Source organism: Silene latifolia, chromosome 5 (assembly GCF_048544455.1).
Source record: "Silene latifolia isolate original U9 population chromosome 5, ASM4854445v1, whole genome shotgun sequence".
NCBI classification, from domain to species: Eukaryota; Viridiplantae; Streptophyta; class Magnoliopsida; order Caryophyllales; family Caryophyllaceae; genus Silene; species Silene latifolia.
Genome location: NC_133530.1, coordinates 4,541,381 through 4,566,577, shown reverse-complemented (window position 1 = coordinate 4,566,577; position 25,197 = coordinate 4,541,381). Strand labels below are relative to the sequence as shown.

At 42.7% G+C, this 25,197-nt stretch overlaps 3 protein-coding genes across 3 annotated transcripts; 1 reads left to right on the top strand and 2 right to left on the bottom strand.

Annotated features, from left to right (window-relative positions):
- The first annotated feature begins 420 nt into the window (after window positions 1-420).
- LOC141654699 (uncharacterized) lies at window positions 421-1,473 on the top strand. Its single transcript, XM_074461821.1, has one exon. It carries the CDS (start codon window positions 421-423, stop codon window positions 1,471-1,473), a length of 1,053 nt encoding a protein of 350 aa, XP_074317922.1.
- A 5,423-nt stretch (window positions 1,474-6,896) lies between these two features.
- On the bottom strand, window positions 6,897-7,295 carry LOC141654698 (uncharacterized). Its single transcript, XM_074461820.1, has one exon. The coding sequence runs from the start codon at window positions 7,293-7,295 to the stop codon at window positions 6,897-6,899; it is 399 nt and encodes a 132-aa protein (XP_074317921.1).
- A 16,382-nt stretch (window positions 7,296-23,677) lies between these two features.
- LOC141654697 (secreted RxLR effector protein 161-like) lies at window positions 23,678-24,364 on the bottom strand. Its single transcript, XM_074461819.1, has 2 exons — window positions 24,202-24,364; window positions 23,678-24,093 (listed from the first exon to the last, which is right to left on the bottom strand). The coding sequence occupies exons 1-2, from the start codon at window positions 24,362-24,364 to the stop codon at window positions 23,678-23,680; spliced, it is 579 nt and encodes a 192-aa protein (XP_074317920.1).
- Between the last annotated feature and the right edge of the window lie 833 nt (window positions 24,365-25,197).

The following is a 25,197-nucleotide window of genomic DNA, read 5'->3' as shown; positions in this document are numbered from 1 at the left end:
AAAATATCTCACTATTCGTAGTACACTGCGTAATCTTTGAAAGCTTCATTGTCGACGTCAGCACGATCAAATGTGAACGGGTGAGAATAGTCTCGACTCTCGATCCAAAGCCACATGCGAAAGTGAACGTCCATTGTAATTATATGACTCTCCGTCTGTCATGAGAACAGTCTTCAAAGCCACCGAAGAGTATATTGCATTGGACATTGTAACGGAGTTATTATATGTATGTTGTCGGGTTCTATTATATGTCGTATTGGGCCTAGGTTGTATAACCTAGGGCGTCGTATGTATTACTATAAATACCTTCATATGATTAATGAGAAAGGCAAGTCGTTCAATTATATCGTTCCATATTCTTGACATGGTATCAGGTTACAAAACAAAATTAAAATCATAAACCCTAAAATCGTAGCCGCCATGTCTGGCGATGCTCTTGATTCGTCCGTACCCACAAAAATTGAACCCTCTTCTCCTTACTTTGTCGGTCAGAACGACAAACCTGGAGACCGTATCACCGATGTCCGTCTGAATCTAAATAACTTTGATGATTGGTCGTACTCCGTTCGTACTGCACTCAAAGCACGGCGCAAGTTTGGCTTTCTTAACGGCACCATAAACGAACCTAAACCTCCCTGTACTCCGGAGGATTGGGACACTGTTCAGGCGCTGCTTGTGTCATGGCTCATGAATACTATTGAACCCGAGGTAAAATCTCTCCTACCTAATTACGAGAATCCCAAATTGTTATGGGATGACATTAACGATCGATTTAGTATTGTTGATGGTCCCCGTATCCAGCAAATTAAGTCCGGTCTTCATGAATGTAGACAAACTGAGTCGATGCCGGTTGCTACGTATTATGGTAAACTTTGTCAATTGTGGGATGAATTGGATACATTTGAACCCATAATCACCTGCACGTGTCGTAAGTGCGATTGTAACATCGGTAAACAATATGCTGAACGGCGTGATTCTGATCGTCTACACCAATTCCTCCTCGGCCTCCTTACCTCACGATATGGGTATTTGAGGTCTGTTCTGTTATCTCAAACTCCCCTGCCTACTCATCAACGAGCCTTCCATCTTATTTCTCAAGAAGAGCGGGTGCGGGTTAATGACCGGTCTGTTGAAAACACCACGGCTGTCTCCAATTTTGCCGTTCGTAATGTTGAGCCTCGTCCTCTACTGCCTCGTCCCTCCTCCGAACTTACTCGAACTGAGCGTCAACAACTCCTTTGCGATAATTGTAATCGTAAGGGTCATGATCGTAGCATGTGTTTTGATTTAATGGAAGAACTTCCTGATTGGTGGTATGACCTGAAGGGTATTAAAAAGCCGTATAGAGGAGCTTCGGGAAAAGGGGGTGGCAGCAATCGTGGAGGCTCTGGCCGTGGTGGAGGGCGCACCGTGCGGCCGTGGTGCTGGTCGTGGGGATGGTGCTCAGGCCGAGCACAAGCAGGAGTCACCTAGCATGGTTCATGCTGCTGCCGTTGATGGAAAAGCGAAAGAGGACGTGATCGTGTATGGTACGCCGAGCCATACTTTCGCTGGTAAGTGGATTATTGATACGGGGTGCTCGCACCACGTTACGGGTAATTATTCTTGTCTTCTCAACCCTCGTCAGGTTGACAGTCGCGTTGTGGGACTCCCGGATGGCACACAAATAAACGCCTCTCAAGTGGGACGTGTTGTCCTTACTCCGCTTATTGTTCTTGATTCCGTTCTTTATGTCCCTAATTTACGATGTAATTTGATCTCCGTGTCACAATTAAGTGACAGCCTTGCTTGTGAGCTTATTACTAATGCACAAAATTGTATTATACAGGACCGTCATACGAGAGCGGCGATTGGCAAGGGTGACCGATTGGATGGACTATACTACCTGCGTCAAGAACCGGAGATTGTTACAAGAAATGTTTCTGTTGGCTCGCTTGTGGATTTATGGCATTATCGATTGGGACATCCGTCCTCTAAAGTAGTTCATTTACTTTCGTTTGTTCGTACTAGCAAAGACACTTTGACAAAACCGTGTGAAGTTTGTCATCGTGCAAAACATGTGCGTAATAGTTTTCCCATAAGTAATAATAAAAGCAGCTGTTTGTTTGAACTTGTTCATTGTGACTTATGGGGACCGTATGATCCTCCATCCTCGTGTGGGGCGCGTTATTTTCTTACAATCGTTGACGATTTCTCACGTGCTGTTTGGATTTATTTGTTACATAATAAAACGGAAGTATATGCAAAATTTATGCAATTTGTGGCTATGATTTCTCGTCAGTTCTCCAGTGTAATTAAAGTTGTCCGGAGTGACAATGGCACTGAATTTAACTGCCTTCAGTCGTACTTTAAGGAGCAAGGAATATTGTTTCATTCGTCTTGTGTTGGTACACCTTAGCAGAATGGGCGGGTTGAGCGCAAACACCAACATATATTAAATGTGGCGCGCGCATTACGATTCCATGCTGGACTGCCCATCGAGTTTTGGGGTGAGTGTGCCCTTGCTTCTGCCCATCTTATTAATCGTACTCCGTCTGTTTTACTTGGTGGTATAACTCCGTATGAGGTATTATTTAATTCACCTCCTCCGTTTGACCGTCTTAAAGTGTTTGGCTCGCTGTGCTTCGCCCATAATCAGAAGGCAAAGTCCGACAAATTTTCTAGTCGGAGTCGTAAATGTGTATTTCTGGGTTACCCGTATGGTAAGAAGGGATGGTACTTGTATGATCTGGATACTCGTGATTTTTTTGTGTCCCGAGATGTCACGTTTTATGAAGATTGTTTTCCGTACCGTGATGGGCTCAGCTCAGCAGTGCACGATCAGCCCACTTCCCACGATGATGACGGGTTTATTATTGATTGGGCTGATGATGACTCTCGTGAGCCTGTGACTGATGCTCCTGGTGATGAGCAGCCCACGGTCACCACGGGTCCAGCCGAGGAGGCTGCCAGCAACACTCCGGGTCTCGGTGTTGGCACTGACCAGGCCGTGAGCACTGATCAAGCCGTGACTGAGCCAGCTCTTGGTCGTGGTCATCGCGTAAAAATTCCGAATTCTAATCTTCGCGATTTTGTTGTCGAAAAGACTTTGCATGGTAGTAGTCCATCCTCCTCCAATCGCGTCACTGTGTCACCGCCTCTCTCAGGTATGCCGTATCCTCTTCTTCATTATGTAAATAGTGTTAAATTTTCTGTTGCCCATCGTACTTACATGACAGCTGTGGCAAGTCACATTGAGCCACGGTCGTTCAAAGAGGCCGTCAAAGATGACGGGTGGAGGAAAGCTATGGAATTGGAAATGCGTGCGTTAATTGATAACGGGACCTGGACCCTGGAACAGTTGCCCCCAGGAAAGAAAGCTCTTGGTAGCAAGTGGTTGTATAAAATTAAATACAAGTCTGATGCAACGATTGAACGTTTGAAAGCCCGCTTGGTTGTATTCGGTAATCATCAGACGGAAGGTGTTGATTATGCAGAGACCTTCGCTCCTGTAGCAAAGATGAGTACGGTGCGCACATTTCTTGCCGTTGCTGCGGCTCGAAATTGGGTTCTACATCAGATGGACGTTCATAATGCGTTCCTTCATGGTGACTTGGATGAGGAAGTCTATATGCGATTGCCTCCTGGTTTTCACTCTCCTACTCCAGGCTTGGTTTGTCGGTTACGTAAGTCGTTGTATGGCCTTAAGCAGGCACCTCGCTGTTGGTTTGCAAAATTGGGAACTGCGTTGAAAGGGTATGGTTTCAAGCAAAGTTATGCTGATTATTCGTTGTTCACTTTTGTCCAGGACGAGGTACAACTTCATGTACTGATTTATGTCGATGATTTAATTGTTTCGGGCAATAATGTGGATGCTGTCTCACGGTTCAAAACATACCTTCATGAGTGCTTTCACATGAAGGACTTGGGTGCCTTAAAATATTTCCTTGGCATCGAAGTTGCTCGTAACAACGAGGGAATATTTTTGTGTCAACGTAAGTACGCCTTGGATGTCATCTCCGAGGTTGGTTATCTCGGCAGCAAGCCTGCTCCCACTCCCATTGAGCAGAATCATACTTTGGGTCACTCGACCAGCTCGGTACTAGCTGACCCAGAGCCGTATCGTCGCTTGGTGGGACGGTTAGTTTATCTTTCCGTTACTCGTCCTGATCTTACATATGCTGTTCATATCCTATCCCAATACATGCACGCGCCTCAAACGGCTCATTGGGACGCGGCACTTCGGACTGTACGGTACTTGAAGGGTACCCCTGGGCAAGGAATTCTTTTACGGAGTGATGCCAATTTGACACTGTGTGGTTGGTGTGACTCTGATTGGGGCACGTGCTCTATGACTCGTCGTTCGTTATCTGGGTGGATTGTTTTCTTAGGGACCTCTATTATCTCATGGAAAACAAAGAAACAGGCCACAGTATCGCTTTCCTCAGCTGAGGCTGAATACCGTTCGTTGGCTGCTATTACTTGTGAAATAAAGTGGCTAACTAGTTTGCTCCTGGACTTGGGTATTCCACATTCCGCTGCCGTACCTATATCTTGTGACAGTAAGTCTGCGTTGCACATTGCTCGTAATCCTGTTTTTCACGAAAGGACAAAGCACATTGATATTGCCTGTCACTTTGTTCGTGATGCTATTAAAGATGGCCTTATAGCACCGTCGTATGTATCTACCAAGCTCCAGCTCGCGGATGCCCTCACGAAGGCTTTAGGTGTTGCTCAATTTACATCCTTAGTGTCCAAGTTGGGCATTTACAATCCGTACGCTCCAACTTGAAGGGGGGTAACGGAGTTATTATATGTATGTTGTCGGGTTCTATTATATGTCGTATTGGGCCTAGGTTGTATAACCTAGGGCGTCGTATGTATTACTATAAATACCTTCATATGATTAATGAGAAAGGCAAGTCGTTCAATTATATCGTTCCATATTCTTGACACATTGGTATTATTAGACCTGGCAAAAGCAACCCGATCCGATTGACCCGACCTGGAAAAACCGACCCGAGACCCGAAGTGACCTGAACTACAACACCCGAATATGTGGACGGGTGAGAATAGTCTCGATCAAATATGTGGACGGGTGAGAATAGTCTCGATCCAAAGCCACATGCGAAAGTGAATGTCCATTGTAATTATATGACTCCAATGGCACTGGTGGGACAATAGATTGTGAAGAACGCAATGCTCTACATGTTCTTTCCTCCTAATAATTTTGCAAATAGATAATAAAAATGGTATTTCAACCTTCACTTCTTCTTCTTCCCACGCCCTTTACGCGTTGTCGATAAAAACTATCTGCTCCACCCTTCTATTTAGAAGCGTAACCGAGCTGATTTGTGTTCAAGTTCAGACCGATAAGATGGTTGAACTCGGTATAGAATGTTGAGGCTTGGATCCGGCTAGCTTGGAGGTCGATGAATCTAATACTTGTTTGCGTCAGAGTGTACTGTTCACTACAACAATGATTAATAAAATAACTTGTATGATGGTATTTAGGTTCAATGTTAGGTGATTTTCACTAAAGTAGTGCGGAACCGCTTCACGTAAAATATATAAAAATCCGCATACTATATATTTTAGGGTTGAGATCCTATGAGAATCTTTTTTCCATGAGAATCATGAGAATTTCATGTTCAAAACCTTTGTACTAAAGGTTTAGATCTTTTATACCAAAAATTTAGAACCTTTATACCAAAAACAACCTTTGAATTTTGATTATAAACTTGACTAGTCTTTTTCTTCTTCATTCAACGTTGCTTGAGTGGCTAGTTTTGTTTGTTCAAGTTGATTAAATATTGGAATGTACAGTGCACTACTACGTTGTGCTTCAGGCAATAATAAATCGACCTATCACATGCCATATTTTAGACCATCATCCCATAGCATTAAACGGGGTATATCAGCTTTATATACACGAAATTGTAATCATCTATCCCGTGATGCACTTCCTGTGAGAAGTGGAAACCACCATTTTGGAGTGAGCATATTAGGTATTGGTGTATAGCTTACTTGGAAAACGAGGTTGAATGAGAAAAATTTAGAATTTTATTTGCAGGGTGCGCATTCATGTTTTAATTGGTGCTTATCTTTAAATTTAATGATTTTGGGTCAATAAGCTATTTTAGGGGAGCAGAACCCAGCCGGATCTAAGCTAGTACAAATGAACCATTACTCATTTGACTTTGTTTTATCCTAGGTACCTTTTGTATAAAAGTTCCGAACCTTTAGTATAATATTGTTGTACCTTTGGCACAAAGGTTCTGAACACGAGGTTCTCATGATTGTCATAGGAAGGTAGTTCTCATATGATCCTAAATCTATATAAATGTATACAAAAATTAATTGTCTAGCATACAAATATAATAAAATATGTTTTGGAAACTATAAATAGATAAAAACTATAAAAATTTGCATACTATATATTTCTTAAGGCTATACTTTTTGAAAATTGGAATCCAAAAAATGTTATTTCGTACTATGCAACATATAAAAATTTAAATTATAAACTAACAATATATAATCAAATGGACGCATTGTAATAGCTTGAAGGTTTCATTGTATGAGAAATTCTTGGGTACACCCGGTTTTTAAAAGATGTTTTTAAAAAATGTCAGAAAAAGATGTTGATTGACCCAGTTTTTTTACCCGAACACGACCTGAAATCCGTATAGACTTGACATGTATTTTACCCAGGGACGAAGCTCGGACCAAATTTTGCCCAGGGCCGAAATATTTTAATTAATCATAAACAACATTAAAAATGTGACAATAACAAAAAAAAAACACACAAAACTACAATTACGATATAACTATAATAGAGCTCAACCGGATTTGTCGTACCATGAGGCCTGAAATCGGCGACCATGAGAATATTTTAATTAATGAGGAGAGTATTTTAATTAATCAGGAGAGTATTCTAACCATGATCGAAATTTGTCGTACCATGAGGCCTGAAATCGGCGGCCATGAGAATATGAACCGGATTTTTTATAGTCTTTTGGTTGATACACCGGTTGATATGGACCCTTCAAAATATAAGCTCGTCTTATTTCATTCTGTTTTCCGACTGGATATTGACATATTTGCTCACGTTTTCCAGGATCCCGTTCCACATGATAAGAATTAGTTGAGGGTTCTAATGATCTCATTACTTTTGTAGGTCTACTTTCATCAAGAGGAGTAGTCTCATTATCCTCAGTGTCAATAGGTGCATTTGTTAATGATCCTCTAGCTTCATTGTTTGAAATTTCACCATTTTTTCTCTTGAAAAACTCGGTTATTGTAAGAGTTTTACCCATTATAACTAGTTGACAAAGATACCTAGTAAACATTTTATTTAACAAAAAAAAAAAAAAAATTAAAAGAATTTCACATTTCCACCGAAAATTCAATTATTCAAGCATAGGATACCTACCTACAAGTTGTAAAACACCCACCCATTATCCAATAGTCCAATAGACCAATACCCATTAATCCCCCTAAAGACTAAACACCTAAACTAAACACCTAAAGCATCTGAATTCTGACATAGACCATAGTGACGTCTTTTTGTTTTGTTTTTTGATAATTACAAAATCAGAAATTCAACAAACTAGCAAAAACATCAAAATTATCAAGGTAAGTACATCAAAACGTCTTTTTGTTTTGTTTTTGATAATGAATATGGGGCATGGTTCATCCGTTCATATCTTGAGCAATTCAACAATATAATTATTAAGGTAACTGCATAAGTCACTTTCTCATCAGATTTGCAATAGTAGAGATCATATACAATGAATATATGTAATTAATCATTCATCAAACTAGCAAAAACATCAAAAATAATTGAGCAATTTTACTTAATGAAAGTTAAACAATAAAATTAGATGAGAAATTACTTGTATTGTAATAGATTTTTGTGGTCTTGACTTTCAATCGACGGCGAATCGGCAATAAACACCCACGATTTGATTTTTGGACTGCTCTTTGTTTGTTTATCTTGTTTTCCAGTAAAAAAAATTAGGGTAATTATAGGAAATTTATGTTCTTTTAACTATGGTAATTATTTTTTAGTTGGTTTCTTTACATATTTCAGCTTCTTTTTCTGATATGCAGAGCAAGAATCACGGAGGAGAATCATACACAATCAAGCAGTTAGTTTTTTTTTTTTTTTTTTTTTTAAAAAAAAATTTTTTTTTTCAAAAATCCAGCCCGGACCATGGCCCCGCGGGCCCAGGCTATGCTTCGTCTCTGATTTTACCCGACCCGTATCCCGCTCCTTCGACCTGTTTGACAGGTCTAAGCGCATTATATCGCAGTTAAACATTAAATCCCTCGACCAAAGTTGGTTGGTGTGAGTGGTAAGGGTTCTCATTTCTTAAACAAGTGATCAAGGGTTCGATTTCTAACTCTTGCGAATGAAAAGAACCAAAATCGGGAGAGATCTACCCATTAAGTTGTCTTCAGTACCCGAAGGATATCGCCCCGTCTGCCCCATGTTGGCCAAGTTACCATCCGTGACTGCATTACAAAATCTCCTTAACACTTTAAATTTTTTTTTAGAATAGTACCATTATTTTAATTCATGCTAAAACCCTCTTACAAAATACTCATTTTTAATATAACCCATTTCTGTTTTTGTTATATACTCCTTCCATAATTCAATTCTCGTAAATAATGTGTCATGTTTGAACTCCCTCATAAATAAAACAATAGATCGATAACTATCTATTGAAACCGCCGGAATATTATTACTCTGAATTTGTCAGAAGTAGGTCTAACACGGTTTTAGGTTAATTTTGCGTCATTGAGTGTGAATCGAAGACGACCCATATTATTCAGTCATATTTAAACCGAGTGAACTGTTAGGAACAACTTGTGAGTTGATACAACGTATTGATGGTTCCCGACAAATACAAACTTAATGCCATAAAGAAAGACCAGACAAATTTATATGTTTACGACAAGGTGTAGAACAGTAGAAGTAATGCACATAGGAACTGAAGGTGGGTTTGATTAGTCAAAACAAAGGGTGGGGTTATTGAAGTATACAATGTAGTTGATGTTTTCATGGTCGACACCAAGTATTGATAATTATATTTGAATTTATCGCTAGAGCACAAATAAAATGTCTAAATCTATATACTTTCATCTATTACAATCAATTATTTATCTTTACTAAAATTAGAGATCAATCTTGACTTTACTTGGCGTGACCAACCCAAGTCGTCGCTAAAATATCTCACTATTCGTAGTACACTGCGTATTCTTTGAAAGCTTCATTGTCGACGTCAGCACGATCAAATGTGAACGGGTGAGAATAGTCTCGACTCTCGATCCAAAGCCACATGCGAAAGTGAACGTCCATTGTAATTATATGACTCTCCGTCTGTCATGAGAACGGTCTTCAAAGCCACCGAAGAGTATATTGCATTGGACATTGGTATTATTAGACCTGGCAAAAGCAACCCGACCCGATTGACCCGACCTGGAAAAACCGACCCGAGACCCGAAGTGACCTGAACTACAACACCCGAATGTGACCCGGAAACCCGAATTGACCCGACCCGAACATGACCCGAACTGGCCTGACCCGGAAATGACCCGATCCGAAACCACAAAACCCGAAAATGACCCGATAAAATATAACTCTAATTGAACCGAAAAGACTTGAAATGACAATTTCTCTATTATTCATTGACCCGAAAATGACCCGACCCGAAACAACCCGACCGCTTGACCCGGAACTGACCCGACCACAAACTCGAAACCCGAAATGACCTGTCCCGACCCGAGTTAACCCGAAATCAATGAGAAACCCAAATTGACCCAACCCGAGTGGACCCGACCCGAATCTGATCCGATGACCCAACCGGAATTTATTATTGATAAGTAAATTTGAATGAGCCACTAGAAATTACGAAGCACAAGATAAGAAGAATGGTAATTAAAGTTCGACTTTATATCTATAATATATACATTTAAACAATTGGTTAAGGACTCTTTGATATAGTTAGAAAATAGTTACTTCCTCCGTCCCGGTTAATTATTGTCTTTTGGTTTTGACACAAATAACAAGGAAAAAGGAGGAAGTCAATTAATAAATGACAATTGGACTAAATTGATGGTGACTGATCAAATCGCTTATCAAATAAATTCATAAAATAGAAAGGATAATAATTAACTGAAACACCTTAAAATAAAATAGGACAGCAAATATCCGGGACAGAAGGAGTATATGAGATTAAGACTTTGATACGGATAATGAGTTTAGGGACCAGTTTTGAACAATTTGTTACCAATCAAGTTGGTCATTCTATTCTTTGGAGTGACAAAAATTGTGAACAGTGCGAGTAGTATAGTGCACACATTTAATAATATGATCCATGGAAGTAGACCTGACAAAACGAGTCAATTCGGGTCGTGTCAATTCGGGTCGGGTTAATTTGGGTCTCTCGTTGTGTTCGGGTTGATTCGGGTCGGGATGGGTCTTTTCGGGTTTCGGGTTTGTTGTCGGGTCAAGCGGGTCGGGTTGTTTCGGGTCGGGTCATTTTCAGGTCAATGAATAATAGAGAAATAGTCATTTCAAGTCTTTTTGGTTCAATTAGAGTTATATTTTGTCGGGTCATTTTTGGGTTTGGTGGTTTCGGATCGGGTCATTTTCGGGTCGGGTCAGTTAAGGTCAAGAAAGCTCGGGTCATGCTCGGGACGGGTCGGGTCAATTTGGGTTTTCGGGTCACAATCGGGTGATGTAGTTCGGGTCACTTTGGGTCTCGGGTCAGTCTTTTCGGGTCGGGTCAATCGGGTCGGGTTACTTTTGCCAGGTTTACATGGAAGTAGGGGTGAGTAAAACCGGATATCCCATACGGTTTTGGAAACCGTATCGGATATCCGGTTTTTTTAAATCTCCTTTTTTAGTATCCTTATCCGATACAATATTTCCATATATACGAGAACCGGATATCCGGTTATTCCGTATATCCGGAAACCATATATCCGATATCCGGTTTTCAGCCTCACTTATGAAATTTAATATTTTTTTTCTTTTCTATGTGTGATTCTTGTTTTTTTTTAGTAACTTAAAAGTGTTAAAAAGTTATAAGAGTAAATAACTTATAAAGTTTAATACTAATAAGGTTTAATCACCAACATATTGGATATTTTGTAATTTATGTATATATTTTAATATTTTATTCTAGAAAAAGGCAACTGTATCGGATACCGTATATCCGGTTTCATATTTTGCCGATCCTTATCCGATACGGTTTTTAATGAACCGTATCATATATCCATAAATTCGTATCGGATACCCGGAAATCCGTATAATTAAATTCGTATAGCGTATCGGATACGTATCATAAAACCGTATTGTATAATTTTGCTCAGACCTACATGGAAGGAAAGTTTCATGCACAATGCTAATCTCAGCTAAGTTTCTGATGGCTTTGTAGTTCGTGATTTTGATGGTCATCCGGTTCGTGGCTTTGCAATAAAGGTTGATCATTTTTTCGATTGTGTCGCGTCTACCATCTTGTGGTGCGATTTCCTTGGACCGCTTTGTCGTCGCTGATTAACGGTCCACGCAACACCACCGGGGTCTGCTCAGAAAGCTTTAGCTGAGGTGAGGGAGCTTAAAGATAGGGGAAACTGTTTTTTTAGGCGAAATGACTTTGATATAGCCGCAGCCTGCTACGATGAAGCTTGTAAACTGCTTAGTTTAAGCTTGGGAAATAGTGGAGGTGAAGATATTCAATCATTAGCTGACCTTGCTATTTCCCTTATTTCTAATATGGCTGCGCGTGCCTTGAAACTTGAGGAATACAAAGCTGCAGCGGGTATGTGCTCCATGATCTTGGACACATTTCCTCTAAATATTAAGGCACGGTTTCGAAGGGCTGTTGCTTATATGAAGTTGAAAAGGTTTTCGTTAGCTGAATTCGATTTGGTTGAGGCCTTAGTTGTTGAACCTAGTAATAAGGATGTGTTAAGGGAATTAGATGTGGTAAAAGGTCACCTTCTCATTAAGGAAAATGGTAAAAGAGTGTTGGAGGTTGCTACTAAAAATGACGTGGATGGGAACAATAAGAAGCCTGCTCATATCTTGGCATGTGACGTGGGTATAAAAGATAGTGAAAGCGTGATCACAGAGGTAATGGAAACTAAAAGTCATGTGACTCTTAAGGAAAATGAAAGTCTGGATATGGAGGTGGATATGGAGGTGACAGAAGCTCAAAATACTTGTGCTAATAAGTCAGTTTTTGAGTTCTCCAAAAAAGGAAGTAGTAGTTCCCGTCTAAGGATCCCCACACAATCTTATAAAAAGTTGTTGGATGGTAAAACGGTGAGCTTTTACCGTAAACGGGATTTGTTAACTTTCACAATTCAGATTCTTAAGGGTGAGGTTACTAAGGAGAGAGACACTATGAGAGACACTATAAGAGAACGATCTAAGAAGAAGAAGAAGAAGAAGAAGAAGAAGAAGAAGAAGAAGAGGAGGAGATGTTCTAAAAAGTGGGAACCTAAGATGATGAGAGAAATGAACGAAGACATGACTCCCTCTAATATTATCAAGGTGAAACTTGCTTTTCCTAACGAAAGTTGGAACGCGTCCCCTACTGAGACCGCGACTTCAAGTGCGTCTTCAATATGTGACAATTTTTCCCCTCCTGATACTCTTACCCCTCAAGATAACATTAGGGGTGTTGTTAATGATCTAAGCGTCCCTGTCTCTCTGGTGAATGAAAAGGCTACTTTTATTGTGAAGTACGCTTCGAGGTGTCGAGCAAGGAATTTACGTAATCGAATGCTAAACCCTAAGCCGTCATTTACACTCCTTTTCATGCTACACCATCACGTCAGCCGCCCCATTCCTCTTTTCTCGCACCCTTTTTCCTCTCTCTTCTTTATAACCCCAACCTCCACCTTTCACTTTCATTAACTTCAAATCATTTCAAAAACTCTCCCTCTCTCTAAACCCCTAATCTTCTTCTTTCCTCGCCGGTTCTGCTATCCCACCTTCCACCGCCTTTTCCATCAGGTATTCTTTCCCTTTTCTCCTTTGATTTCCATTTTCTCTTTCCTCATCATGGGTAAAACCCGACAATCTTCATCAACCCCTGCACCCGCTGACCGTAACCGTGACCCAATCTTCCCTTCTCGGGGACTCTTTACTTATCCTCATGATTGTGACTCTGCCTTGACTCCGGCCGACATTCCCATGATCAAGGGTCTGCTTGGTCTTGGTGATGGGGTGGACATTGCCATCCCTGAACCGGGACAGAAAGCTGACGCACTTCGTCCGGGGTGGGTTGGTTTTTATCTGTACCCATTTAGATACGGCCTCCGTTTTCTTTTTCCTAAACTCGTCCAAGACTTCATCTTTACCAATAACTTCGCCATGGCGCAAATTTCTGCGACTATCTGGAGGGTTCTTCTTTACTCTCTGGCCGCTGGTCAAAACACTGGCAATTCTCTCTGTCTCTGGGTGATCTAGCCCACATGTATGGCATCAGGTCCCTGGGTAGGGGCCAATTCTCTTTTCGGGGGCGTGGAGAGGCTCCCTTCAGGCATGTGTCCAAATCCCGAGATGAGAAATGGTTCGAGGACTTCTTCTTCGTGAGGAAGGACTCCATTCAGCCGCCTGCTGATTACATCTTCGAGAAATGGGTCATAACCTCGAGTAAGTAGTCTCCCTGTCACCTGATTCGTTTATCTCGCTGCTTACTAGCTTACTTCATCGTCTTCGTGCAGGCCCCTGTGACCTGACTCGTATTGGTGCCAAGATCCCTGCCTGCAGCAAGTTGTTCAGCATCTCTGAATCCGAGAGAAAATTTCCTGACCTGCTCCCTGGTTTCTCACCTGCTTCCTCTTCCAATCCTCTTCAGCCAGCTCACATCATGTCTTCTTGTAAGTTTCCCACAGTCATTTTGGTTTGCATCTTTTATTGACGTTTCAGTTGACTTGACGCCTGGGACTACGTCTACTTGCAGGCTCAAAAGCTGATCCTTTAGAAATCATCCTCCAAAGTGCAAAGAGAAAGAGACCTTCTGTCAGTCCTGACGTGGCATCCGCCTCCAAGAGGAGCGCTCCTGCCGCCTCCTTCCAGACTCCTCCTACTCACTCTAGTTCTGCTAGGCCTGTACCTTTGGAAGTTGATCCGCTGTCTCGCCATCCGCCTACTCCTCCTTCCAGTCCATGTACCTCAGCTAGCGGAGGCATTATTGCTCACTTCCCAGAAGTTTTTGGGAACGTGGACAAGGTACCATACTGGCCAGAGATCGACAAGCTACTCTTCCCTCCTCTAAGGGAGACTTTCTCAGAATTCTCCCCAGAGGAGATGGCTGAAAATGACGTGCACAACGCCTTTATGGTGAGCAATCTTCATTCTCTACCTGTTTGTTTATTTTTCTTTTCATTTAGATTCTACCCTTTTGACTTCCCTTGCTGACTTCTGACTTTCTTGCCCCTAGACCCTCCAGTCTACACTATACAATAGGAATATGATCAACATAGTGCAGACCACCAGTCGTGCTACCAGCGCCAAAAATCAGGAGCTGAGGGGGACAATTGCCGACTTGGCACAGCAGCGGTCTGATCTGAAGGAACGCGTGGTGGAGTTGAAGGCTGAGCTTGCTGTCACCAAGAAGAAGCTGAAGGAAGGGGTTGATCAGCTGGCCCGTACTCAAGAGGTTTGCACCACGTTTTCCGACTCTTTGAAGCGTTCTGATGAGAAGATCAATGAGCTGATCTCCCTGGCCACGAATGTAGTTGCCTATGCTACCTGGCGGGGAAAAATCAGCGGGATGCGTGCCGCTCTTGAGGAGGCTCCCACCCAGCAAGCTATAGAGGAGGAGGAGAAACAGCTGGAGATGCTCTTCCCCACCCAACTTGATCTGAGTGCGCTGATGTCGGAAGCTGGGGAGGTGAATTCTCCTGCTCTGGCTGAGCAAGCTGCTGGTGGAGATGCTGGAATGTCTCAGGATGCTGCTAACGGAGCTCATGAAGCTATGGCAGCTAAGGATGTGCAAGCTGGTGCGGTACCTGAAACAGGAGGTCAGCAGGCAGAGGAGGTGCCAGAGGTGGAGGTCATCAATGTGACCGATAATTAAGTTGTTTTTTTTATATCAACGAACGTTTTGGCAGTCTGGCCCAGAGGTGGCAGACTTGTAAGTTTTAAACTTTTTTCTGGCTGTTCCGCCAAGGTGGCGGTTTAAACTCAGGGGCCATGTCTTGGCCATATTTTGGAATATCCTTGCCGCAGTTTTGGCAAGGTTTAATTTATATCCCGTGCTTGTTTCTTAGATTTCCTTAGTTTAGGAAACTGCCGTGTCAGCCTGTTTGGCCGATTTAGGCGAGTCCTGTCGTCCTGAAAAGGTCGACTTTCACTCAACTAGTGCCGTGTGCGACTGATGGGCCGATTTAGGCATATGCCGCAATGTAAGGAGGAGTGGCCGTGTCAACTGAGAGGTCGATTTAGACCCGATCTTGTCATCCTGAAGAGGCTAATCAAGACTAAGCTAGGCTAGTGTCGGCACCGATGGTGATTTAGGCGTATCTTGCCGATTTTGGATTACTTAACCTTGTTCATGACGCAAGGTGTGTTCATCACGTTTAAAGCCATCAGGGGCGTCATTGAGGCAAGTTTATCGTCATTCTAGGACAGATGGGACGCTGCAGGATTCTGGTAGCGCAGAGATCCTTACGTGCCATGTTCGTATGCATGCATGCTGGGGCCCTGATTAATTGCGATTAGTGCGAGCTACGTCCAAGGGGTTGTATCAGGGGTAGCTGGGTAAGCGTGTTTAGCTGTCAACCAGGCTCCCTTTCGTATGTTCCACAGTTCGCCTGGTGAGGGTGCTCCTTGTGGAGAAAATAAGTTAGGCATGTTGGAGTGCCATGTGTCTTGTCACCCCGCGTTGGTAGTTGACAGTCCTGCTAGATACCCTTTCAACGTACCATAGACATTAAAATTCAGAGTGATGTACTTAGAGAGGCCTGAAAACAGGAAAATCTATTGAGATGATGTGAAGTACCTGACGCCATCTCATGGGGTACCAGAGCAATTGTGGTCCCAGGACGCTGCCAGACCACACCATCTAATAGCAGTTTTAAAATTCGAAATAGCTAAAGAAACCAAAAATGGGAACGAAATTGGCAGTATGCCTACTACCGGATTTTTATTTTAATTTTAAAATGATTTGGCTTTTCATAGTACATCATCCTGAAAGCTAAAATTTACTTGTTATTAAAAGTAATATCTCTTCAGGTGAAGTATGTTCCATGGGCGTTGTATGATTTGACCGTCCATAGTCATCAGTTTGTATGCACCATGGCCAACAACTCCTTCTACCTGGTATGGTCCTTCCCATTTGTAGGCGAATTTGCCTACTTTTCGATTCTTAGTGTTTTGAAACACCTCTCGGAGAACCAGGTCTCCTACCTCCGGCTTTGACTTTCACATTCTTGTTATAACTTCCGCCACCGATTGCTTGCTTGTAGGCGACCAGACGTATTTTTGCACTTGCTCGCAGCTTTCTCATCGTGTCCAGTTACGATCATCTCTCGCATTTTTCGGTTCCCCGTCATATTTTCATACCCGTGAGTGGGAACTAGAACTTCGATGGAATGATCGCTTCGCGCCAAACACCAGTGAAGGGTGTTTGACACTGTTGCTACTTTTGGTGTCGTTAAATCGACCATAATACTAGTGGCAATTTATCCGCCTACTTTCCTCCTAACTCCCGTAACCTCCTTCTTAGATTATCCATGATGATTTTGTTCTTTGGACTCGGCTTGCCGTTGGACTTTGGAGTCCTAGGTGCCGACTTTTTAGGGTGATGTTCCACCCGGCACAAGATCCCTGGTGTCGTTGGAAATGAATTGTGATCCATTGTCACATATGATTTCTGATGGGATACCAAACCTGCAAATGATGTTTCGTTTTATAAACGAAATGACTTGTTTGTCCTTTACTTCTGTGAATGCTTCTGCCTCTATCCATTTGGAGAAGTAATCTGACATTGCTAGCATCCACGTCCTGCTTCCTGTGGCTTTTGGCAGAGGTCCTACTATGTCCATGCCCCATGCCATTAATGGCCAGGGAGAAATAATAGGGTGCAAGGGTTCTGCTGGCTGATGGATCATTGTCTTTGTGAGCGCGGCAGCGTCACATTTGCGTGCGTATTCTGCGCATCTGCCTTCATTGTAGGCCGTAGTATCCCCGCTCGAGGGCTTTATTTGCGGACTCACCCCTCGCATGGTTTCCACATTCGCCACTGTGGAGAGCATGTAACACAGTCTGTGCTTCTTCCTTGTCCAGGCACCGTAAGTAGGGGCCTGCTAGTGATTTTCTGAATAGTATATCATCAATGAGTATGAACCTGGAGGCCTTAACTCTGAAAGCCCTTACTTCCTTTTTGTCATCTGGTAACTTGTTATGACGCAGCCAGTCTAGGTAAGGTGTGCGCCAATCCCAGTCATCTGCCTTTCTTTGTTTGATCAGCGATCGATCGGTTGGCTGAGAGTTCTCGCCTTCCTCTGTAACTGCCTGGACTCCTTCCCCGCATTGTGGGTCCTCCAGTTCTCCTTTATCTATTTCATCTGCCTTCTGGATGGAAGGTTCTAGCATGTGTGCTATTAGAATGCTGGATAGTTCTGTTGGTTTGAATGTTGCCCCCAGAGTTGCTAAGGCATCTGCTTCCACGTTCTGATCTATGGGAATCTGTTTAAGCTTTCAAGTTTCGAATTTCTGTTTTAACTCCTTTGCTGCTTTTAAGTATGCAATCATCTTCGAATCTCTGGCTATAAACTCATTATTTACGTGGTTGACTATTAGCAGAGAGTCACTGGATATGCGCAGGTGCCTGACCCCTAACTCCAGAGCTAGCTTCATTCCTAATATCAAGGCCTCGTACTCTGTTTCATTGTTGGTTGCCTTGAATTCACATCTCACCGCTTGTGCTATCAGGTCTCCCTGTGGTAACCGCAGAATTAAGCCTACACCTGCCCCCCTTTGGTTGGAGGCTCCGTCAATATACATCTGCCAGACCTCTGTCTTCTTATTCCCCTCTAGGGTGAGGATTTCCTTATCTGCCAGATTCTGGGTGGCTGGGCTGAAGTCTGATACGAAGTCGGCCAATGCTTGCGACTTGATTGCTGATCTGGTGTCATACTGTATATCGTACCCACTGAGGTGTACAGACCATTTTGACATTCTGCCTGATAGTTCAGGCTTCCTCATGATAGATTTCAGTGGGTAGTTGGTCACGACATGTATGGTGTGGGACTCAAAATAAGGGCGCAGCTTGTGAGATGCTACTACTAGTGCCAGTACTAATTTTTCAAGAGATGTGTATCTGGTCTCTGCCGGCAGCAGAGACTTGATTACGTAGTATACTGGCTTTTGCTCCTTTTCTTGCTCTCTGACTAGAACGGCGCTCACTGCCACCTCTGTGATGGCCAGGTATAGGAATAGCGGTTCTCCTTGTTCTGGCTTCGACAGTAGTGGTAGGCTGCTGAGGTAGTGTTTCAGCTCTCTGAAGGCTTGCTCGTGATCCGTGGTCCATTCAAACTTCTGACTCTTTCTTAGTATGTCATAAAACAGCCTGCATTTATCTGAAGATCTCGAGATGAACCTGCTTAAGGCTGCTACCTTTCCAGCTAGTCTTTGGACATCTTTAGGCTTTTCAGGTGACTCTAGTTGCAAGACGGCTTTGATCTGCTCGATGCTGGCCTCTATCCCTCTTTGAGTAACAATATAGCCTAAGAATTTTCCAGAAGATACTCCGAAGGTGCATTTAGATGGATCTAACTTCATTTTGTATTCCCTCAGGGTGCTGAATGTTTCGGCTAGATGCCGCATGTGATCTTTGGCTTTTTCTGATTTCACCACCATGTCATCAATGTATACCTCCATAGTTCTTCCTATCTGTTCTTTGAACATGCGGTTAACCAGTCTTTGATACGTGGAACCGGCGTTCTTTAGGCCGAACGGCATAATGTTGTAGCAATATATTTCTCTCTCAGACATGAATGCTGTCTTCTCTTGATCTGCAGGGTCCATCTTAATCTGATTGTATCCACTCCATGCGTCCAGGAACGTCAGCATCTCATGTCCAGCTGTCGCATCTACCATTGCATCAATATGAGGCAGCGGGAAAGGATCCTTAGGGCATGCCTTGTTGAGGTCGGTGAAGTCCACACATACTCTCCATTTTCCATTTTTCTTAGGCACTACCACCACATTGGACAACCACTCTGGATATCTTACTTCTCTTATCTTCTTTGCTGCCATCAGACTATCTACCTCTTGGTTGATCACCTTGTTCCTTTCTGCCGCAAACTTTCTTCTTCTCTGCTGGATGGGTTTACACTTTGGGTCCACACTAAGCTTGTGTGTTATGATGGACGGATCTATTCCTATCATGTCATCGTGTGACCATGCAAAAAATTCCATGTTATCCTGTAGAAATTTAATTAACTGTTGCCTCAAGCTTCCTGTGCATCCAGCTCCAATTAGCACAATTCTTTATGGATGCAGCTTATCCATTTTGATTTGATCCAGCTCTTCTCCTGGGGGCTCAATGTATTCGTCCTGGACAGGCTGCTTCTGTAATTGCTATGCGGGAGGGCTGACAGTACACTTAAGTGCCTTCTTATAGCAGCCTCTAGCCTCCTCCTGATCTCCTCTTATTGTATCTACTCCCCATGGTGTGGGGAACTTTATGCACTGATGATATGTCGAGGGGACTGCTTTCATCTGGTGTAGCCACGGCCTTCCCAAAATGACATTGTAGGTGGAGGGTCCGTCTATAACCAGATACCTGACTTGCTTGTTGACTCCTCCCACATAGGTCGGGATGACTATCTCGCCTAATGAGCTGGTTTTCTCCCCACTGAAGCCTACTAGTGGAATAGTCTTCTTCTGCAAATCCTTCTCGCTGAATCCCATGTTTTCTATGGTTTTCAGCATTATCAGGTTGACCGAGCTGCCTGTATCTACCATGACCTTCCTAACTGTGCAATTGGCCATTGATAAGGTGATAATAAGTGCGTCATGATGTTCTCGTTCGTCGTATGTATCTCCTTCATCAAAGCTGACAGCTGGTAGGTCGCTGTGAGAAATTCTGCAAGAATTTGCTTGTCTTTCTCCTTTGGTCTCGGTAGCACGTCTCTTGGCTGCTGAATATGTCAGCCCGCTTAGGTCTGAGCCGCCTGTTATTACGTTTATGATTTTGGTGCATGTGGGTGGGTCTGCAGGCTTGGCGGAGCCTACCTTATCATGCTGCTTGCCCCCACGTGGTAATAGGTGGCTCAACTTTCCTTGCTCATACAGGCGCTTGATCTCTCTTCGTAATATGTAGCAATCCTCTGTGTTGTGCCCAATATCTCGGTGGAACTCACACTTCTTTTTGCTATCTTTTCTCCACGCTTGTTCTTCTACTGGTGGGTTGGGCCACCTGACTCCATCTCCCATCTCCCTGAGTGCCTTCAGGATTCCTCCGATGCCTGTAGTGAATCCGTATTCTGCCAAAGTAGGGTGTTGCTGATTTTCTTCGATTCTGTTGACTCCCCTTCCATATGGCCTGTTTCTTTCGTCCTTCTTGCTGGTGGTTTGCTTTCTTCCTGATTTCTCCACGGCTGAGGTACTAGAAATACTTGGTGTATTAGGTAGGTTGGTTCTGGCTAGAATGTCTTCCTCCAATCTGATTGTGGCAGCCGCCTTCTTTTGTACTGCCTCGAAACTGTGGCAGGGGTGCATAGTCAGCTGCTTGTAAAGGTCGGAGTCATGGTGGAGGCCTCTCCTGAAGGCTTCTACTGCTGTTGAAACGTCGCACTCTCGTACTGCCACCTTCTCGTTGTTGAATCTAGTATTATATTCCCCCGTGGTCTCTCCTGCCCCCTGGACGATTCTGTATAAATCTCCTGCATGCTTCTGTGGTTTTCTCTCGCTTGAATCGTTGAGTGAATGCGTTCACTAATTCAGCAAATGTGGATATCGACCTGTTGGGCAGGCTCACAAACCATCGAAGTGCCGGCCCTGTTAAGGTGGATCCGAATCCTTTGCACATGCAAGCCTCCTTGACTTGCCTTACGGCTGTTACTGTCATCATCTTCTGCTTGTACTGGCTTATATGATCAAAGGGATCTGTTGTGCCGTCAAAGAGAGGCATGTTTGGATTTGTGAATCCCTTTGGCATGGCTGTAATGGATATGGCGTCCACGAATGGTGAGTCGGCATAGCTGTCTAGTGCTGCTTTCTCGAGTGGGGGTGGCAGCCCTGGGACCCTGCTCAGTATCTCCTTTAGCTCTAAATCTGGCGATTTGTTATCTTTGGCTGAATCGAAAGTCCGCTTTGTCATTGTCTGCGATTTAACATACTTCCTCCTGATCCGAGCTCTTGAAGGTTCTGATGGGTTCCGGCAGCCAGAGGGGTTGAAGTAACGATCGTCCCCTGTTGCCAGTTCACTTGTTGATTGCACTCGGATCCTGCTACAGGTGTCTGATCGATTGTTGCGGGGCTGCTGACAGGGATGCCACCTGTTCGTGCCCCCACACAGCTGGCTGGCGGCCAGTTATCCGGCGTGAGGTATCCCAACCCTCGTGGGGTTATTCTTCTATCGATGATGCATGGCCGGATCCAACCTTGTTACTAATTCAAATGTGTATCCGCCGCTACACTGATGCCCCCTGTGTCAGATCTACCAGTGGAGATCTTCCTTCACCTGTCCTGCTTGCTGGGGTGACAGACTGCTGTTTTAGGACATCAATCTGTGCCCAGAGCTCTCTGTCTCTCCTTCTTGCTTCAGCTTCCGCTTTCCTTTGGTCTTCTCTCATGTTTTCCACGGCTTTCTGAAGATTCTCTACGTCAGTGAGCAAGATTTGCGCGGGACTAGGTGGTGGGGTGAGGCCTGAGCTCGCTGTTCCTTTATCTGATCTGGCCTGAGCTGTGACAGCAGGAGTCTTAGGAGGTAGAGAGGTTTTGGCTGTTGGTGTTGTTCTCGAGGTATGTCCGGGAGCCTGCGTTGCCACTGTTGATGTTGGATTTTGAGTAGAGGTGTGTGGTGGCGACGGTTGTCTGCTCCCTGACACGGCATCCGATGCTTGTTTATCCATCGTGTATTTAGAGTATCAACGATTGACGACCACAATGCCCCACGGTGGGCGCCAAACTGTTTAGGTATTTTTTACCGAATTAGTTGATTCGGGTCAATGCGGTCTTACTCGTTGGATATTCGATTAACTGTTCGTGTGTTGATGTGTAAATAAAGAAATAAAGTACAGAATGTAAATTAACACGTGAGATTTGGTGACGCGGAAAACCCAATGTGGGAACAACCACGGGAGGGACGGTACCCTTCTAAATATTGCACTATACTTGAATAAGAGGGTGATTACAATAGTAACATAATGCTAATCTTGCTAGCACGAGGTATCGGGCCTGCTAGATCTTGGACGAATGTATATGCGAGTATGAGAATGTGCTAATGTCTCGATGTTAATGTGTGCGTGGATGTGTTTGTTGGATGAATGAATAAATGCCTTTAATTTCTTCCTCGGCTATTTATAGGGTAAGAACCCTAGACGTCTCCTACCTCGAATATGGAAAGGGAATATAACTTCCATAATAACTCTTTCCATGTTTAGTCATCTCCCTCAATTCTCCCTGATCTCCCTAACATCTCCCTGACTCCCTTTTTCCTAATTCCAGACGTTTCCTCTGACGGGCTTCAATCTTCTCCTGCGCGCATGCCGGCCCAATGCTTTATTTAATCACGGGCTCTCTTCCTCCTTATCACTCCTTCCACGATCTATTAATTTATCAAGCGGGCCTTCTTTTATAGTGCTATTTTTAGCCCAAACAATAATTAAAATTGAAGTTATCGTTAGAGCACAAATAAAATGTCTATATCTTACTTCATCTGTTCCAATCAATTATTTATCTTTACTTCAAATTAGAGACGAATCTTCACTTTACATGGTATGAGCTGTAAGTTTTATAGTCTAAAATTAACATGTTCTAGTCTCATAATGAACATGTATAAACTGAATGCGGAAGCGATAAAAGAGATCGATTACTTACCTCCAGCCATTGCTTGAAATATTTGATCCGTCTTAATAAATAACCCAATTCCTTATGCCCCAAATCTGACTTGGCTTCCAAACCCTCAGCCTCATAATTTAGATGGTGTATTTTCTTAATGAGGTAGGATTGGTGAACCTTAATCAGAGTAAATATGTTCCCCTTATATAGACTCTTGCCATCAAAGAGTCAACTGAACAGTTTCCTAAATTGTGAGTGGTAAGTTATGGGAGACAATAGTGGAAACAGAATCCTAGGTAAATTCCACCATACAATGGACCAACTTAATTTCCATAAAATAACTTAATTAAATATTAATATAATACTTATTTGATTTATGGAAATATCTTACATTCTTCCACTTGGTCCATTTAACAAGAGACACAACATATGGATCATGGCGACGAATTCTCTTAGAGCAAGAATTAATCTTCCATGTATCACAATATATCAAGTCACTCACACCACACACATTTAACTTAATGAGTAAACCCCATGTTTACTCGAGGTTCAAACAAAATGATATTTCTCAACATAACTTTAATAAATATGCGCATATAAATCCAAAAGAGAAAATATCCAACTTAATAAAAGTTTCTTACAAAAAACTTAATGAATGTACTACATAATGGAACCAAGTCCCATTCTCACTATATGATCCTTGAAAGTCTTAATTGGCATGCCTTTAGTCAAGGGATCTGCAATCATCAACTCTGTGCTAATGTGTTCAATGATCACTTTCTTTTCCAGAACACGCTCTTTTATGGCTAGATACTTTATGTCGATGTGTTTACTTCGACTTCCACTTTTATTATTCTTAGCCATAAACACAGCAGCTGAATTATCACAATACATTCTTAGTGGCCTACAAATAGAGTCAATAACTCTAAGCCCACATATGAAACTTTTCAACCAAACACCATGTAAGGTAGCCTCAAAACAAGATACGAACTCAGCCTCCATAGTAGAAGTAGCCGTCAAGGTTTGCTTCACACTCCTCCATGACACAGCTCCATCAGCTAGCATAAACACATATCCTGATGTGGATTTACGTGAATCTATGCAACCAGCGTACTCGGAGTCGGAATAACCTACTACTTCAAGATTCTCAGTCTATCTAAACATAAGCATGTAATCCTTAGTACCTTGAAGGTATCTCAACACTTTCTTTGCAGCCTTCCAGTGATCAAGTCCTGGGTTACTCCGATATCTTCCTAACACTCCAACCGCATATGCAATGTCGGGTCTAGTACAGACCTGAGCATACATAATGCTACCAACAGCTGAAGCATATGGAATATTCTTCATTTGTTCTTTTTCAATGTCATTCTAGGGCACTTTGGTCCAAGCGAGAACCCAAATCACCTTTCACAATTGGTACTACACTTGGTGAACAATCTTTCATCCTGAATCTTTCAAGTACTTTATTGATATAGGCCTCTTGAGACAACCCCAAAATGCCTCGAGATCTATCTCTATGGATCTTAATCCCAATGACATAAGATGCCTCACCCATATCCTTCATATCAAAATTACTTGAAAGGAATTGTTTCACCTCATGTAGCAACCCTTTATCATTGGTTGCTAACAAAATATCATCCACATACAACACTAGAAAACAAATTTTACTCCCACTGACCTTAAGATATATACATTGATCCATTATATTTTCTTCGAAACCGAATGAAGAAATAACTTCATGGAATTTCTTATACCATTGGCGGGAAGCTTGTTTTAAACCGTATATGGATTTATTTAGCTTACAAACCAAATGCTCACCATTTTTAGAGAAGAATCCTTCAGGTTGTTTCATATAAACCTCTTCCTCTAAATCACCATTGGGAAAAGCTGTTTTCACATCCATCTGATGTAACTCGTAATCAAAATGAGCTACTAACGCCATGATAATTCGAAAAGAATCTTTCTTTGATACAGGAGAAAAGGTCTCTGTGTAGTCAATTCCCTCCCTTTGAGCGAATCCTTTAGCAACGAGTCTTGCCTTATGTCTCTCGATGTTGCCAAGTGAATCTCTTTTAGTCTTATAGACTCACTTGCATCCAATAGGTTTTACACCATCAGGCAATACAACGAGATCCCAAACTCCATTAGATGCCATAGAATTCATCTCATCTTTCATAGCA